Source organism: Palaemon carinicauda, chromosome 3 (assembly GCF_036898095.1).
Source record: "Palaemon carinicauda isolate YSFRI2023 chromosome 3, ASM3689809v2, whole genome shotgun sequence".
Classification (NCBI taxonomy): Eukaryota; Metazoa; Arthropoda; class Malacostraca; order Decapoda; family Palaemonidae; genus Palaemon; species Palaemon carinicauda.
The window spans coordinates 119,587,476-119,604,975 of record NC_090727.1 but is presented as its reverse complement, the minus strand read 5'-3'; the positions used below and the strand labels follow the sequence as shown (position 1 = coordinate 119,604,975).

General features: G+C 34.2%; 1 protein-coding gene across 1 annotated transcript in view; it reads left to right on the top strand.

The window, feature by feature from the left end:
* The first annotated feature begins 9,431 nt into the window (after positions 1-9,431).
* LOC137637820 (angiotensin-converting enzyme-like) overlaps positions 9,432-17,500 on the top strand; it is a 61,168-nt gene continuing 53,099 nt past the window's right edge. Inside the window, exon 1 of the mRNA XM_068369932.1 lies at positions 9,432-9,620. Within this exon, the coding sequence (XP_068226033.1) occupies positions 9,444-9,620 (177 nt within the window). The 5' untranslated portion in view covers positions 9,432-9,443. The remainder of the gene's footprint in view (positions 9,621-17,500) is intronic.

Below are 17,500 nucleotides of genomic sequence, written 5' to 3'. Positions count from 1 at the left end.
ATAAATATTGCTATGTAAGAAATACCCAAACTGTCATTAATACGCTCAAAATATAAATAATTTTCATGGCAAAGGCATTTCCGATGTGAGTTTATTATCAGTATAATTCTTGCAATGGATTTTCATTGATGCCTATGATATTGTATGTCTCCATTACCCATGAGGAATACTTTCTGCAATATGCCATTCGTTAAAATGATATCTTTGTGGGCGGTGCTCACCTTTGCCTACTCAGCATCCTTCAGAAAGGGCGTGACTTTTCACTCCATCCTGTGCTCCTTCACAACAGGATACAAGGTACAGCATAGTTGTCTTCCTCGTCCATTTTCAGGAACAATGCAGCGTGAAGTCTTCCCAAACGTGTTTCCAACACGCGCGAAAAACATCTGGTTCCTGCAGATCACCATCCGGCATCCAACTTGAAGCCATTACACTACAATAAAGATAAAATTAGTGTTTTTTCTAAAGTTACATGACAAAACTTTTAATGTCTTTTTCTTCCTTCGCTTTCGCTTATCTGTTAGCTCCGGCTTACATTGTTAACTAAATAGTTATTCCTTTTTTTTTAACCTAAATAAACTAATGAAAAAAATTTTGTTTTTTAATATCCTTGTAATAAATGTGGTCTCTTATTATTTAACAATTTCTACAAAGTGTCTTTTTGAATATTGAAGTATTAATAGAAATAAAAACATCAAACTTACTTTAATAAATTGAAATAACATTTTTCTTCTAATCGTTTTTAGTAACAGAATTCATAAGCTTTTGACATTCAAAACTTTTCACAATATTACTCACATGTGCAATTAACATCTTTTTATTTTTGCATAATTTCTAAATAATAACTTCTATATAAGAGCTGTTGGTTCCAACACGTGTATCTGCCACACAGGCTACGTAAGATAATGCTGACTATGATAATTCTGATGGTAATGATGATGATTTTTATCATAATCCGATTTTAACTTGGCCATTATATAGATAAAGTAATAATTTATATTTTTTTTTCCTGCTATTCTAATGTTTATCGTTTGATTGATTTCTCGTACACTGAATTATTTTCGATACTTACCGCCAAACCTTACTAAAAGAATATCAAAATATATCATTGTCATTTGAGGAATGTTAGTGTCAATGTTAACATGTCGTAACTCCGATTTTTTAAAACAAATTTACGGGGTTTATTTTGTGCCATTAATCGGTTACTGCAAATAATTGCAGCAGATTTTTGCAGACGCATGAACATACATATACACACTCAGTGACAAGGAGACAAAAATTTATATCATATTGTATCACGGAAAAATAATGAAAATAAAGTTAGTTTCAATCAAAGCAGAATATAAATGATTCATTGCTATTATTGAACTCTGTATGAGGCCTCATGAAGGTCAGTAATATGTTTTGTTTACCTTACGAACCTACGATACCCATGGGACGCAACATAAACACTCGAAGAGAAAATTACAACCTTTTAACTTTTGTTCCCGAATTAGGACGTTATCCTTAAATACATACATACATACATACATACATATATATATATATATATATATATATGTGTGTGTGTGTGTGTATATATATAAATATATATTTGTATATATATACATATATATATATACTGTACATATATATATATATATATATATATATATATATACATACACACATATACACACACACACACACACACATATATATATATATATATATATATATATATATGTATGTATGTATGTATGTATGTTTTTAAGGATAACGTCCTAATTCGGGAAGAAAAGTTAAAAGGTTGTAATATTCCTTCAGTATAGGGAAAGTTTTCGTTTTTTCTTCGAGCGGACATGTTGCGTACCATGGGTATCGTACAGTAGGTTCGTAAGGTAAACAAAACATATTTCTGGCCTTCATGAGGACTCATATAGAACTCAACAACAACAATGAATCATTCATATTCTGCTCTGATTGAAACTAACTTTATTTTCATTATTTTTTCGTGATACAATATGATATAAATTTTTATCTCCCTGTCACTGAGTGTATATGTATGCTCATGCGTCTGCAAAATTCTGCTGCAATTATTTGCAATAGCCGATTTTATTCCTAATCGCTTCATGACACTATACTTCCTTTTTCCTCTCAAGAAGATGGTGCTTAATCCCTGAAATATGTAAGGAGATTGATAATTGTAATTAGTACAATAGAGAAGAAATATAAAACTATTGTTTTGTTTCCGTGTCAAGGCGAGTGTGCAAAGCATATCAAATGATCCAGACCTTTCATGATTGATTGACTGATTGATTTAAAGTTTTCAGGTATCCTGAACCTCTGATGAAAAAAAGAAAAATAAAAGTATATTTAATTGGAGTGTTTCAAAATCATGAATGCGATCTTTCCAATCCGGATTTTCCAATGCACTTTTATGTTCATAGAGTCAAATCTCTTAGATAGATTTACAATCCGAAATAGTCTTTATCTACATTTTATCTTTTTTTCTCTCTCTAAATAGTGATTTATAAAAAAGAAATTCTTCATTGAAGAATGAATATTCTTTCAAATTATTTACCATATAGCGCTATGTTGATAAATAAGGCGATGTACAGTAGTTCCCAAATGTCATAGCCTGTCCATTAGCAGACTGATGCAACATAAATTCATTAGATTTTAAGAAGGTGCCAATAAATGATTCAGGTTATTTTCTGAAATTGAGATATAAAAACTTCAAGGAAAAGAAGTAGGAGAAAGAGAGGTGGATCCCTTACAGATACAGAACAAATGAGTTAGAAAGAAGATGAATGAACCAAAGATAAAGGCGAGAATGGCTGTCTCTAAGAGCTACAATATCCGGAAGGAAAAGGAAACTTGATGAAGACAAAAATCGGAGAGATCTCTTTTTCCTTTCAGGGACGATATATTTACCACTGCGAAAGAAAGGATTAAATGATGAAATTATTTTCAATAAACTCTCGAGACTTTCATTAGTCGGAGGTATCCCTTCAGCATACGTTTTTTATAAAACGATTAAACATTAATCAGTGTCTCTAAATAGGCAGAAAGATATATTGATGAATAAATAGGTTAGTAAAGAGAAGGGGATGTTTGTAAGTTTGTACAATATCCGCTAAAACCTGTTGCCTTATCAAATGCTGTTATCTCAGGCAACAAACTGAAACAGCCATCACACACAGATCAGGCATCATACGACCGCTGAAAGTGTTTAATTGCCCGATGTAACTCCGGATGACAAATATTTGCTAGACAATTTCACCCATTCATTCGAAGACCATAAATAAACACATGACACCCAAATCTCATGCCGGATTCAAACGCTCTCTGCCTAATAAAGCACATCACGAAAAATCCATTATGAATTTATTGTGGCAGACACCACACCACACCACAGCCGTCACATTCTCCTTTAACCTTCAGTGTGTCGCTGTTCTCAGTTGAATCTAAATTGGAATCTAATTAACAAGATATTTCTTAATTACTTTCTCCTATACGCCCTATTGTTCCACAGACGTTTTACGGTACTTCGTCACACTAAGTATCAATTTGCCTCGTCATATTTCTATTCCAGCGACCACCACGCTGATAACAGATTTCAGATGTTTATTCATGGGACATTTGTTTTCCATACATATTCAGTTAGATAGGTTCATTCATATAGAATATCCATTTGCATATGCCGAAGAAAGAGAGAGAGAGAGAGAGAGAGAGAGAGAGAGAGAGAGAGAGAGAGAGAGAGAGAGAGATAACGCTTCGCTATTATTATATTATAGAAACAGCATAAAACATCTCTCAGACATTCAAAAAGCCTTTTAATCTTTAGTCCTCAAAATCTATCATTCTTTTGAACAGTGGGTGTTGATGGGGAAATTGCATTTGAAGACAATATTCAAGGAAATATCCCGTGGAAAGATAAAAATCCTTCATCTTCTTTCCCTTCTTTTTCTCTTTGGGCCTGGACTAGAAAAAGGCTTATGGTTATCTATAGCTTTAGTCCTTCATGAATAATAGAAATCTAAAGTTAATTGGATAGGCAAAGCCGTTGGTTATTCTACAGTAAGGACTTAAAATCACACAGGTTTAAATGTGATACGAAATTGCACGTGAATGAAATAAAAGAATAACATTTTCAATGAAATACAACCGTCGTTACTATTTAGGAAAATATTAGAAATAGTGTTTGAGTAGACAGCTAAAATAGATGTAAAATAAATCGGCTTATGAAACCTTTTATTGAAATGCATGATACACAGATTAAATTCTGAGATGGTGTTCTACAGTATATTGAATAACTTACTGTATGTATTGTTATATTTTCACCTTTAGGTCTGAAGTGAGGTTAGATTCTAAGTGGCATCAGTTATATGCAAGTAAACTTCATTTATGACACCATTTTGCCCCAAATAAACATCCTTATACTTTATAGAAAAAGAAACATCTTTTATACGACGCATTAAACGTTTTCCCTTCTACACGAATTGTTGATATGAAATACACTTTCCCCTTTTCACTCCAGCGCGTAATTTCTATGGCCCATATAACTCAAAACAAATAAAGTGTTTTGTTTTTCATTTATCCAAGAAAATATCAAATGAACAAACATTAGTTAAATCGGTTAAACTTAAAGCTATGTGAGAATTCTAATTCTAATTTCAGATGTCGTATGTCGTTCTTTGTTGCTTTAACTATTATATTTCATATCAACACATTATCCCTTATTCTTCTATAAAACATATCTAATTTTACAGAAGTAAATGAAAAAATAAAAAAGGAAATATTAGGTCAGTTAGAGTACTAAGTTTATATTCTATGAATAAAAGATGAAACATGAACTTAATTATATTTTCTTATGTGATATAGTTTGAAAAGATTATCCATTTTGTCTTGATTTTTAAAATAACGAAATTTTGTCTCATTGATAAGGGCATGCATAACTAAAATGATTTCATTAATTTCTTATGAGATAGGAAGGTCATCATTAGTAGCATTAAAGGAAAACTAAACATACTTCAATATAAAAAAAAAAAAATCCATGTTCACTGGGAATTTCATTTAGATGAAAAAGGTTATTATTATTGTTATTATTATTATTATTATTATTATTATTATTATTAAATACTAAGCTACAACCCTAGTTGGAAAAGCAGGATGCTACAAGCCCAGGGCCGCCAACAGGGAAAACAGCCCAGTGAGGAAAGGAAACAAGGAAAAATAAAACATTTTAGGAACAGTATAAACATTGAAATAGATATTTCCTATATAAACTATAAAAACTTTAACAAAACAAGAGGAAGAGAAACTAGATAGAACAGTGTGCCCGACCTGTCTATTCCTAATGTTTGAAGTCTTCAGCCATAGCGGTTGGTGTTAACATGTCAATTTCATTCAAACTGGGTAAAATATTGTATTTTGGGTCATTAATCAAGACTGCAACCAAAGACCAACAAAACATAGACGGAAAATGGCCATACTAAAACTTGTAATAAATATACCGTGGCGCAGTATGGTGCCAAAGTATAACCAGTTGCAATGTCTATTACACACACACGCACACACGCACACACACACACACACACACACACATATATATATATATATATATAAATACATATATTTATATATAAATATATATATATATATATATATATATATATATGGTTTATGAATATGTATATATATATATAAATACATATATATATAAATATATATATATATGTGTGTGTATATATATAGTTTATATATATGAATATATATATATATATATATATATATATATGTATGTATATATATATATATATATATATATATGTGAGTGTGTGTGTGTGTGTGTGTGTGTGTAAGCCTTGAATACAAGTTCTTAGGGAATGAGGCAACTTGCAGCAAGTGTTTGGTTAAAATAAGAAAATAAAATCAGGGTCACTAAGGTTATGCAGTAGGTCACCAGGGAATTTGCCTTGGTAAATTTTGAGTCTTGCATGTATGTATGTATGTATGTATGTATGTATGTTTTTATGTGTGTATATAAGGAAAGTGGTAGTGGGTGTTATGTGGTGCTATATTTTTCTGTTCATTTCATTTACCAATCTGAGAATTTGATCGACATTTTAAAATATATATATATATATATATATATATACATATATATATATATATATATATATATATATATATATATATATATATATATCTTTTTTAAAACCTTATTTAAAAAATACCCAACCTTTTCTGCGGGATTCATAAAATGCTCGGCTGTAAAATGCTCTTCACACACTAAAATTTTTTTTGGTGCTGATACTGTGACTTGCACCGGATTTAACAGACCATGGTGACATCAACAATTCTGGTACAATGATTTTTTCCCCTGTTGTGTACCAATTTCTTGCACCTTTGAATTTTATCAAGCAAATCTGTGTTGACTCTTGATGTTAAACAAAATATTCGTATGATGAATGCTTTAAGAGTAAAGAATATATTTATTTTAATTGAGAAATATATTATCGAAATTATGCATCAATTATTGTAACCTATATTTTAAACACAATAAGACCACTCTTAGTCGTACCAGAAAGACGTTCAATACAAGGAAAATTGAACAGCTATACATGTAGGCAGTAATGGTGGTGTTACAATTGCATGTGTTCATGACTTCATAAACCTTAATAGGTTTCCACCACCGTCATCGTGTAGTGTTTTCAATAGATCTAGTAGCACCACTTCACATATTAAACAACAATCACGTACATATCTAAAACTATTACGGATAGACACTATCGTAGATAAACATGAACGCGTGGTATGGTTTTTTAGTTGTATTGTTGGTACCTGTTATTAATTATCATTTACTCAACGATTGCAACCCCATTGATTGATATTGTATTGTAAATGTACAATATTCAGCGTTATTTAAAATTCAATATCTTATTATCGTAAGCTAACCGTTAGATCCACCACTCTGACTAATATCAGTACCGACGACCCTCATCGAGTCTTACATTACCACCACTGTCGTGGCAATATTTATTAAATCAAAATGACTCCATCATTAAAACAACATAGTATATCGTCCTAGATCTTCTTCTTTATTAGAAAATGGGAAAAATTACATTTCGATGCTGTTCCTACGTGAATTTGTGCAATTATATGCACAGCACCTGTGACTTTGGTGCACCCTTTCAGCTATTTTTGTCATGCGGTTATACTTTGACGCTTGGAGGCAGCACTAGTATCACGATTACAATTCGCCCATAAACGTTTACCGTCTGTGTTTTGTTGTCTGTGCTATAACTATAAAAGGTTTCATATAGGTAGTAGGCTGGCCAGGGCACCAGCCACCCGTTGAGATACTACCACTAGAGAGTTATGGGGTGTTTTGACTGGCCAGACAGTACTACATTGGATCCTTCTCTCTTGTTACGGTTAATTTTCCCATTGCCTACATATTCACACACCGAATAGTCTGGCCTATTCGTTACATATTCTCCTCTGTCCTCATACACCTGACAACACAGATTACCAAACAATTCTTCTTACTGCACTGTAATTGTTCAGTGGCCACTTTCCTCTTTGTAAGGGTAGAAGAGACTCTTTAGCTGTGGTAAGCAGCTCTTCTAGAAGGACACTCCAAAATCAAATCATTGTTCTCTAATCTTGGGCAGTGCCTTAGCCTCTGTACCATGGTCTTCCACTGTCTTGGGTTAGAGTTCTCTTGCTTGAGGGTACACTCGAGCACACTGTTCTATCTTATATTTTATTTCTCTTCCTCTTGTTTTGTCAAAGTTTTTTATAGTTTATAAAGTGATATTTATTTTAATATTGTTGCTCTTCTTAAAATAATTTATTTTTCCTTGTTTCCTTTCCTCATTGAGCTATTTTCCCTTTTGGAGCCCCTGGGCTTATAGCATCCTGCTTTTCCCACTAGGATTGTAGCTTAGCAAGTAATAATAATAATAATAATAATAATAATATACTAAGAATTTGGATACATAGCAATTCCACTCAGACAGGTGTTTTTCATATTCCTAAATAATCCCATTTGCAAGTCAAGAGCACATCGGTTCTCAAGTTATAGCACTACACGGAATTGTATACAAACACCGATATCAGGTGATAAGAAGAACACAACGTGGGGTGCTAGAAGGGACTCTGGAGAATCTAATAATTTCTGAACTAATTATTTTCTCCCATTAACCATTACTACATAAAGTATTGAGAGCGTGTTTGTGCCATTCCATTGCCTGGAATATTGCATGAAGAAAAAAAAAAAGAATTTTGGAAAACGCTAACACAGAGCCTTCATATAAAATTTAAGTGTTTAAGAACATTTTACAGACAGTTAAAGGAAAGGTTTGAACTTTGTGCGTGAGTCATTAGGAATAACTTTTCCCATGATAACCAGCTTCGACGTCTCAAAGCTAAAAGCAAGCTGAACTATAATAACTTTTTTTTTGGTAATAGAATTCTTCAACGAAGCCACAGAAATGAAAAAATCTTATGTTGTAATTTCATTTCTTAGATGCAATATACTGTACGGTGTTGATTTATATATATAAAAAAAACCGCTCATAAAATGTTTTAGTCAGCAGGAAAAGTATGCACTTGCAACCTGGTTTGATCTTCATGAATCTATTTTATTATAATGATAGTAACGATAACTTCTCTGTATGCAAATAGTATAAATTATTTCTAATTATGATTGCGCAAAAACTAAAAATGAATCGTCAAAATTGATGAGATTGATAAAGAGTTGCTTTTCACGAAAAGTGTCCGGTTCTGGAGAGACTCCACCCAAATTTTGCCGCAAGAATTATAACCGCATTGGAACATATTGAAGCCTGGTGTAACAGGGGTTTTCTGTCAGGTTCTTAATGCCTAAAAATAGAATGAAATTAAGTAGTAATTGATGCCACTTTGAGTGTGAGGATCCGGGCGTCGGGGCCTGGTAGTCCGAGTTTTAATAGATCTGCCGAACTTCTTGTCGTACTCCTTCAACCATTTAAGAAGCTCTATATCGTACTTTACATAAATTACCCCAAATTTCTTTGGGCAGTGTCTCAAGGTCAATTAACGCTTCTCTATGTTTAGTCACAACAGACACAATTCGTTTGTCTCGTCTGTTTTGCTCCAGTTATCCACTGAAAATATATTCTTATAATCAGTGAGGTACATACTGTAGATTACCTGTCTAAATGGCAAAAGGGTATAACAATTGAATATGAACTTTCTCCTTATTCCAATAAGAACAACTTGAGAATCGTCATAACTTATCCAATCGGGGTTTCTCGTAACACCGAACTTAATGCATCTAAACGTTGGTTACTATTTAAAGCGCTGGAATTTATGCGCAGAGGACTGGAAGTAGAAGGTTGCAACCCCGACCCCTGGTCGTATTATATATACGAGTGGAGGACACCGAGCTGCGTTAGTGCTATCAAGGAAGGATGCTGGCCGGTGTTTCAGTGCAACCGCGAAGGGAGGAGGAGGTGTTGCTCTCCTCAGTGGGAAGTTCTCCGCTTCGACTGGCGACCAAGAAAATGATTGTCTTGACGATATTCGTAGTAGTGTGTTGCCAACTCAGTGCCACAAAAGCTGCCATCTTTTCCGAAAAAGGCATCGAGGTGAGTGGTGTCATGATTATGACATGCTGCTTTTTGCAGCAGCATTATCAACGTTGCTATTCAACTCTTGCGGGATGCCTAAGCAGTAAAGCGACCTCGTGAGGAACATTGCATTCTTTTGTTTGTCGATTTGCCGCTAAGTCAGATACGCAGAAGTTTTGCGTAAAAAAATATGTAAAAAATTGTATACGCTTTTATATTATTTTCACATGTATTTCCATAGATGAATAATATGATGCATTAAAAGACAACAATAAAAAATGTAATTTGTTGATCGAGGGTAAGAATTAGGATGATTTGTAAAAGGTTCTTACAATTTTATTTTATGTTCGACGTCACAGTACGTACTAAACAAAAGCCGACACGAGAAAGTCATAAATTTAACGTGGTTAGTAAAGTAATGAAACAAACATAACATGTCAGCAAATGTCACCGCTATAAATTGGACTTGGGCCAACCAAATGTTTTGTTGGTTCCTCTTCCCTGTAAACAAAATGATCGAGTGTTGCTTTTCCTCGGCAAATTCTATCATAGAAGACTACAACATTTTAAACTGATTTTCGCTTTTTATTTTCGGTGGGCAAAAATACCTTCTCGTTTCCCCAATTCAAAATAATGTTCTTTCGTCTCTTATTAACGAATGTTTGTGTTTGCAGTAATATCTAAGCAAAACATCTCTGTTGTTTCCTCTTCCTATACACAAATCCTCATAACGGTTAACCCGCTCCACCGCTTACCTTAATACACTCATGTACCCGTGAACTGAAATACGTAACTGAATCCAGGGACTAAAGAGTCAGGAACGTCGGGTAAAAAAAGGGAAGGTGAGAGAGGCAGCTACATACAATCTTTGATGGGAACCTTCGGCCATTACCAAGAAGACATTCTTATCCCATTTGGAAAACATTTAGAAATTCTCGATTAGATCGTAGTAAATATCATGGCTACGAACAATCATTGGACGTTTTCTAAATACATCGTGAATACCAAACATACATTTTTCACGCTCATTGCACGCACCCTCTCTCTCTCTCTCTCTCTCTCTCTCTCTCTCAACCCCATGACCCAATCCTACCCACAATCGTGGCATCCTCTTCTCTCACAGTTGCCTCGGGCAAGGTTAGGAGAATTCCTGCCTGTCTGTGGTGTGCCGCGTGCCCAAAAACCCTGTAGTGAAGTGACTTCCGTAAATTATTCTAACTCATATGCTTTGTAGTGCATGTTCGCTTAGCAACATGTTTAAAGAAGAGAGAGAGAGAGAGAGAGAGAGAGAGAGAGAGAGAGAGAGAGAGAGAGAGCTCAACGGCCCGATCTAGGGTCCATCATATTTTCAAATCGAGAAACTGTCCCCTATTCACTCTTTCTTTACACTTGAAAAATCTATGGATCACTTTTTAATAATTATAACTCATAACTAAAAAAATAGGGACATACTGTTTATGAATACGTTGGCCAAGGCACCAGCCACCAGTTGAGATACTACCGCTAGAGAGTTATTGGGTAATATGACTGGTCAGATATTATTACATTTGATCCTTCGCTGATTACAGATAATTTTCCTTTGCTTACACATACATAGTCTGATCTATTCTTTACACATTCTCCTTTTTCTTCATACACCTGATAACACTAAAATAACCGAATAATTCTTCTTCACTTGAGGGTTTAACTACCGCACTGTAATTGTTCAGTGGCTTCTTTCCTCTTGGTAAGAGTAGAAGAAACTCTTTAGCTATGGTAAGCAGTTCTTCTAAGAGATGGACACTCTAAAATCAAACCATTGTTCTCTAATCTTGGGTAGTGCCATATCCTCAGTATCATGGTCTTCCACTGCATTGGATTAGAGTTCTCTTGCTTGAAGGTATAATCAGGCACACTGTACTGTTTACTTATTTCATTTCCTCATTGGGCTATTTTCCCTGCTGGAGCCCTTGGGCTTAAAGCATTCTGCTTTTACAAATAGGGTTGTAACTTTGCTAATAATAATAATAATAATAATAATAATAATACACTTGTGTACACGTGTATACTTGCATTATGAGTTTATGACTTATGGTAGAGACATTGCAAAGTCCAAGAAATAGAGAACTTTAGACATTATCTTCATAAAAATATCATCCAGTGGTGAAAATCAGGCGTTGCTGTTGTTAATAAAATCAGAGAAATGGACGTCAGTATTTCTTTCCAGTTTGCCTTTGAGAAATAGGCCGATTAGGACCTCTCTTTGCACGGATACAATACCATGCCGTTTATTATTATTATTATTATTATTATTATTATTATTATTATTATTATTATTATTATTATTATTGACTATGCCACTCAAATATCTTAGGTTTTATGCCGATGTGTTTAGGTATGAGTAGAGTAGCGTGCAGTATACAGTATATCCTTGAATATAGTGTATACTTTAAAAATGAGATTTATTGGCAATGTCAAAGCACGACAGGATAAAGAAATTTCATGTGAATAATTGCCTTACGCCAGACAATGAAAATCATTATCATTCTACTAATACCACAACTGTTACTGGCAGAAGAGAAGGCTGCGTGAAATGGTATCATTGAAATGCGTGTAATTACGACCATTGTTCTTCCAATTGAAATGTAGATAAAAGCCCGAGGTAACAGATGTACTACGAGAGTTATTGTAGGCTCTATCGGGGTTACTTCGTTGTATCTAAAAATAGCGAAAGTATCATCACCATCCTTAGAATGCAACGCTATAATTACACTTCCTTCCTTCCAATTTCAATCACCTTCCGTAATCAATAATATTAAAATTCCTTGTCATGTTATGACCGTGACCAAAGTCAAAGCATTAACGCTCGCGGGATAACCACACACTCCAATTATCAAACTATGCAACGCTTGGGAAATTAACCGTATGAGGAGAGCTTTTCAAAGCACCGCCTTGATCTTTCGGTGTTATTTTTTCATACAGTAATCTGTATTTACATTGGAGGGAATGCTAACTCACTCGAAAGGTCCTTCACAACTACAGCTTGAATTACAGCTATAATTGCATAATGTCTGAACGCGTTAGCAAGTAAACACAACAGGGTCGTCTCTAAAAAAAATGCTATAGTAAATATTTCATCTATTTGCATTATTACACCGTAACAGAAGCAACCACCTGGACGTTTGTTCACACGTGATAGTTCATGCAGTAGGAAATGTAACTGTGATCTCTCTCTCTCTCTCTCTCTCTCTCTCTCTCTCTCTCTCTCTCTCTCATTATAATACCCACACACACCCACACTAATATCACTACACACGGCACCTGCATACAAGATACAGTACACAGATATGCAAATAATTGTGATTAGTGTTGAAATTTTATTTTAACAAATATAGTAAAAAAGATTGATATTCCTGCTATAGCTTTCCTCTATTGAATAGATATTGAATGAAACGATCTATTAAAGAAGATTTACATCTTGAATCTATTAAAGAAAATAAAGTCGCTTCTTATGTCATGTTTTAGGAGAAAATTGATAATAAGAATGGCAAAACCCAATTAAGTTCGTCATTAGTCTTGTACATAACTGTCAATAAAACAAAACTTCCTAATTAAACAGATTAATTTTCGGGTAGATTAGAATTCATTGCATAGACAATCCAATGTCCCACCTCTCCACAATACGAATGAAGCAGCATGTGATTAATTATTTTTATGTTATATCAGGTATTAAAATGAATAATGAGAATAATCTAGTAGGGTTTTCATTGGCTGTAATTTTGAACTTGACTAGAGAGAGAGAGAGAGAGAGAGAGAGAGAGAGAGAGAGAGAGAGATTTCAGGTCTGTCGTGGGAGAAATACCTTCGATCGATCCTGTATCTTTCACTATTCTTGTTTTTACATCACAGGCAATCTAAGAATTTTACCAGGTTTTTTTTTGTCTTGAAGACTAAAGTGGTCTTGTCAGTGAGAATAAATATTGGATATCTTAATAGAAAAGCTTTGAAACGGTTTTTTTGTGTGTGGTGAGGAACCTCGATCTTTTCTAATAAGTTTCTCTTCTGTGGAATATTAAGTTAGATTTAAAATTACTATAGGTCAATTTCAATCTGTTTTTACCGAAGTATCCTGGTTCGTATTATTTCATTATTACAAGAATGCATGATCTCTCTCTCTCTCTCTCTCTCTCTCTCTCTCTCTCTCTCTCCTTTTATTGGATCCATATCTAAGAATATGACCTGACTGAAATTTTTTTTGTAATGTGCAGTGAGAATAATTGATATGGACGCTCGTAGTCAGAATATCCCAAAAGACACCTAAATCTGAATCTGTTAAAAATACCTTATCTTGATTAATAAGAAATAGAAAACCAAACAATTAAAAAATTCTTGTTTCCTTGTCAGCGGACTTCACATTTCGCTGCTTAGAATAGAATTCGTGGTTTACAGTCCTAATGAAGAATGATCTGTACCCATTTGCAGATTAAAACGAAAAGGTATCAAATATTTCATTCAACTTCGCATAAATCTATTATTTTCCCTGTTTGTATCATTGTTATAAAAGTACGTTGCCCCTACCCATCTCTTTTTATTTCTTTCTTACTTTGTACCGCAAAGGGAGAGAGAGAGAGAGAGAGAGAGAGAGAGAGAGAGAGAGAGGGGGGGGGGGGGGGGGTTGGTGGAGGGCTTATTCCCGTTTAATGATACCTAAAACCAAGTAAAGTATTTGGGCACGTATCCATGACGATCCAATATACCCAAGGTCTAAATATGTTATTTAGACCTTCAATATATCTCTGATGGGTTAAGTATTCGAATATGTGCGTGAATATTATTCGATGGTTGTGGGCGGAAGCTGTGGTTTTGAATGAGAGGGCTCTGCAAGAAAATGAGACATGGGTGATCAATACCCAGTCGAAATCTATATTATTATATGATTGAGAATGCCAAGACTTTGATGGGCTAAGCGCAGATATGTTCTCTCTCTCTCTCTCTCTCTCTCTCTCTCTCTCTCTCTCTCTCTCTCTCTCTCTAAGTACCCTTACCCGTTCCCCTCCTAAACTTGGCAATCCTAACCAAAGTACGGGTGGAGGCCAAATAGCTTGGTCATTAACAAAGTTCAAGAAGGAGAATTTCAGGTTGGTGTAATTATGAACTATTTGACAAGAAAAGGCAGATGCAAAGCCGATTATGCAAATGACATAATAATAGACAAAAGCGACTCTAGTGTTCAAGGAGAGTGTCTCTCTCTCTCTCTCTCTCTCTCTCTCTCTCTCTCTCTCTCTCTCTCTCTCTCTCTCTCATATGAATGTTTGCAAATAGTAGAATGAAAAATAATATAACTGGAAAACATCAACCACAATTCATATAGAAAATTTATTCATAGAAACAAATCAGCAGAGATATAATTTTATATTCATTGGAGATAAAATTAAAAAGTGGCGGCAACTAATGAACGCATTCTAATATAGCATTAGAGGTTGTTGCAACTTCAGAGCACCTCTATCCATAACATTCTCAGAGGCCTACCAATTGTATAGTGGCCTATAGGGAATAATTGAAAGGCCCCTGGGAATTGTGGAGACTGTTACATTACGCACCTCAACAGAATGTGTAGAAAAACGCTTTTCGAAAAGAGAGCAACGGCTCGTTAGCTTGCAGTCTAGATGGAAGTTTCTTAAAACATAGGTACGATTAGGTACAACTTTTGGTAGCTTTGGAAAGCTTATACTGCAGTTAATTCAATTTGTCGTTATTGTTACTGGGACTCAGTACTAGTCTCGTCACTATCAGCTAACTATTAAGAAATTATTTAAGTATACTCTCTAGTGCTGAAACTTATACCGGCAAACGTATGTTAATGTAACAGATACCTGAATATATTTGTTTACTTAGCATTGTATAAAACGGTTCATAGAATTGTATGTGGAATTATTATACACTTATACACACTCACAAAAATACATATCCTATATATTTTCCACATTCAGTCGTTTCTTTTAACAAGGGGTAGATCCAGAGAGAAACAAAGATAGCAACATTTTCTGCCACATTCGTACTCAACTGCTGAACCGTGAAAATTCCACATTAGTCGCTTCATACACTTACACATCGCTACAAATACGCATGGCTACACACACTCGTTTGTATATACCTGTACATATGCAATATACATATATATATATATATATATATATATATATATATATATATATATATATATATATGTATATATATACATATATATATACATATATATATGTATATATATATATATATATATACAGTATATAAAACTGTATAACTTTATTCTCTTGGCGTTTTCGTTTTGTGCCTTACTCTCTCTTTACCTAGAGATGACTTTTATTCTAGTAGGTTCTTCATGCCGAGACCTCTTCACATGGCGCACCCTAAAATTTGCACATCCTTTGCGCGTCTTTATCCGAATCCCCTTCGTTGCAACAATTAAAACGTTGATAATAATAATAATAATAATAATAATAATAATAATAATAATAATAATAATAATAATAAGACAATTTTTTTGTCGCCTTGCAAGTTAGTCGAGTAATATTTTCTATTTTTTATGGAGACACTACGAACAGAGAGAGAGAGAGATGAGAGGAGAGAGAGAGTGAGAGAGAGAGAGAGAGAGAGAGAGAGAGAGAGAGAGAGAGAGAGAGAAACGGGGGTGCAGTGTCAACAAATTATGAATATGTCAGACCCTATTCTCTAACACACTTGCTAACCATGACACGGCAAACACGCTTCCATTCAATCCTTTTTTCTTTACTCGTTTTTTAGCCAATACTTCATTCAGATATGATTATCCAAAGGTCCGTGAGAAACTTGATTATACATGTATATGGAAAAGTAATGATGTATGTAATATGCGTTATTTTTGTGAGAAAGCAAGTAATGTTTATTCTATAAAAGGATTGATTTTCGCTCAGGGCCGAGTGTGTTGTTATGTAATGCATTTCATCTTTGGACATTCCACATAATTACAAACTTTGTCATTTACTTTCATGGGAAGGAAGGAACAAACTTGACTATAGCACGTGTGGTTATCAGGAAGAGAGAGAGAGAGAGAGAGAGAGAGAGGAGAGAGAGAGAGAGAGAGAGAGAGAGAGAGAGAGAGAGAGAACATTTCCTCATAATGATAATGTGAATTAAAAATATTTGCAGGAAAGACTTTTTAAAGAACTGGCTCGGCCATGAAATGGAAAAGTCTCTTAGCTATAAATTATGTAACAAAACTACACTATCAAATCATATAATGTTTTTGTATAATTTCAAGGACCATGCCATGAAGACAAAAGGACCTTTAGAGGGACAAATGCTACAAAATTTTCGTACGCCAAGGTCAATATCATTGATCTTTTTTCCTTCAAATATAACCTTTTTAGGAAATCCTGAGGCGAAACAATCCCACCACAAACGCTGATAGAAAAAGGCTCTGCAAGGTCAAGGCTGTATCAATACATAAGCAAATAAACAACGTAATTATGTGAAAATATAACTTTATTCAGGTTAACATGTATTAAGGATAAATCACTAATTTTTCTGTCTTCTGTTATCATAAGTGTGACAGTTTTATACGGTGTCCTTTTACTTTTCATTACATCAGGACTTCTCTCACACACAAAACACTATAACATAATGATCTGTGCTCCTTCAAAAGAAGAATAATGCTAAAGTGTACACTTCAGCATTGTTTCTGGTATTCCTTAATAATTTTGTTCTGCTTACAAAATCAACACTTTGCTAGTTTTTGATAAATCAAAGCTTAGCCAATCTCTCTCTCTCTCTCTCTCTCTCTCTCTCTCTCTCTCTCTCTCTCTCTCTCTCTCTCTCTCTCTCTCTCTCTTTTAAAGTCTTGAAATTTTAAGGAAACAAGTAAACAGGACAGGGTAGGA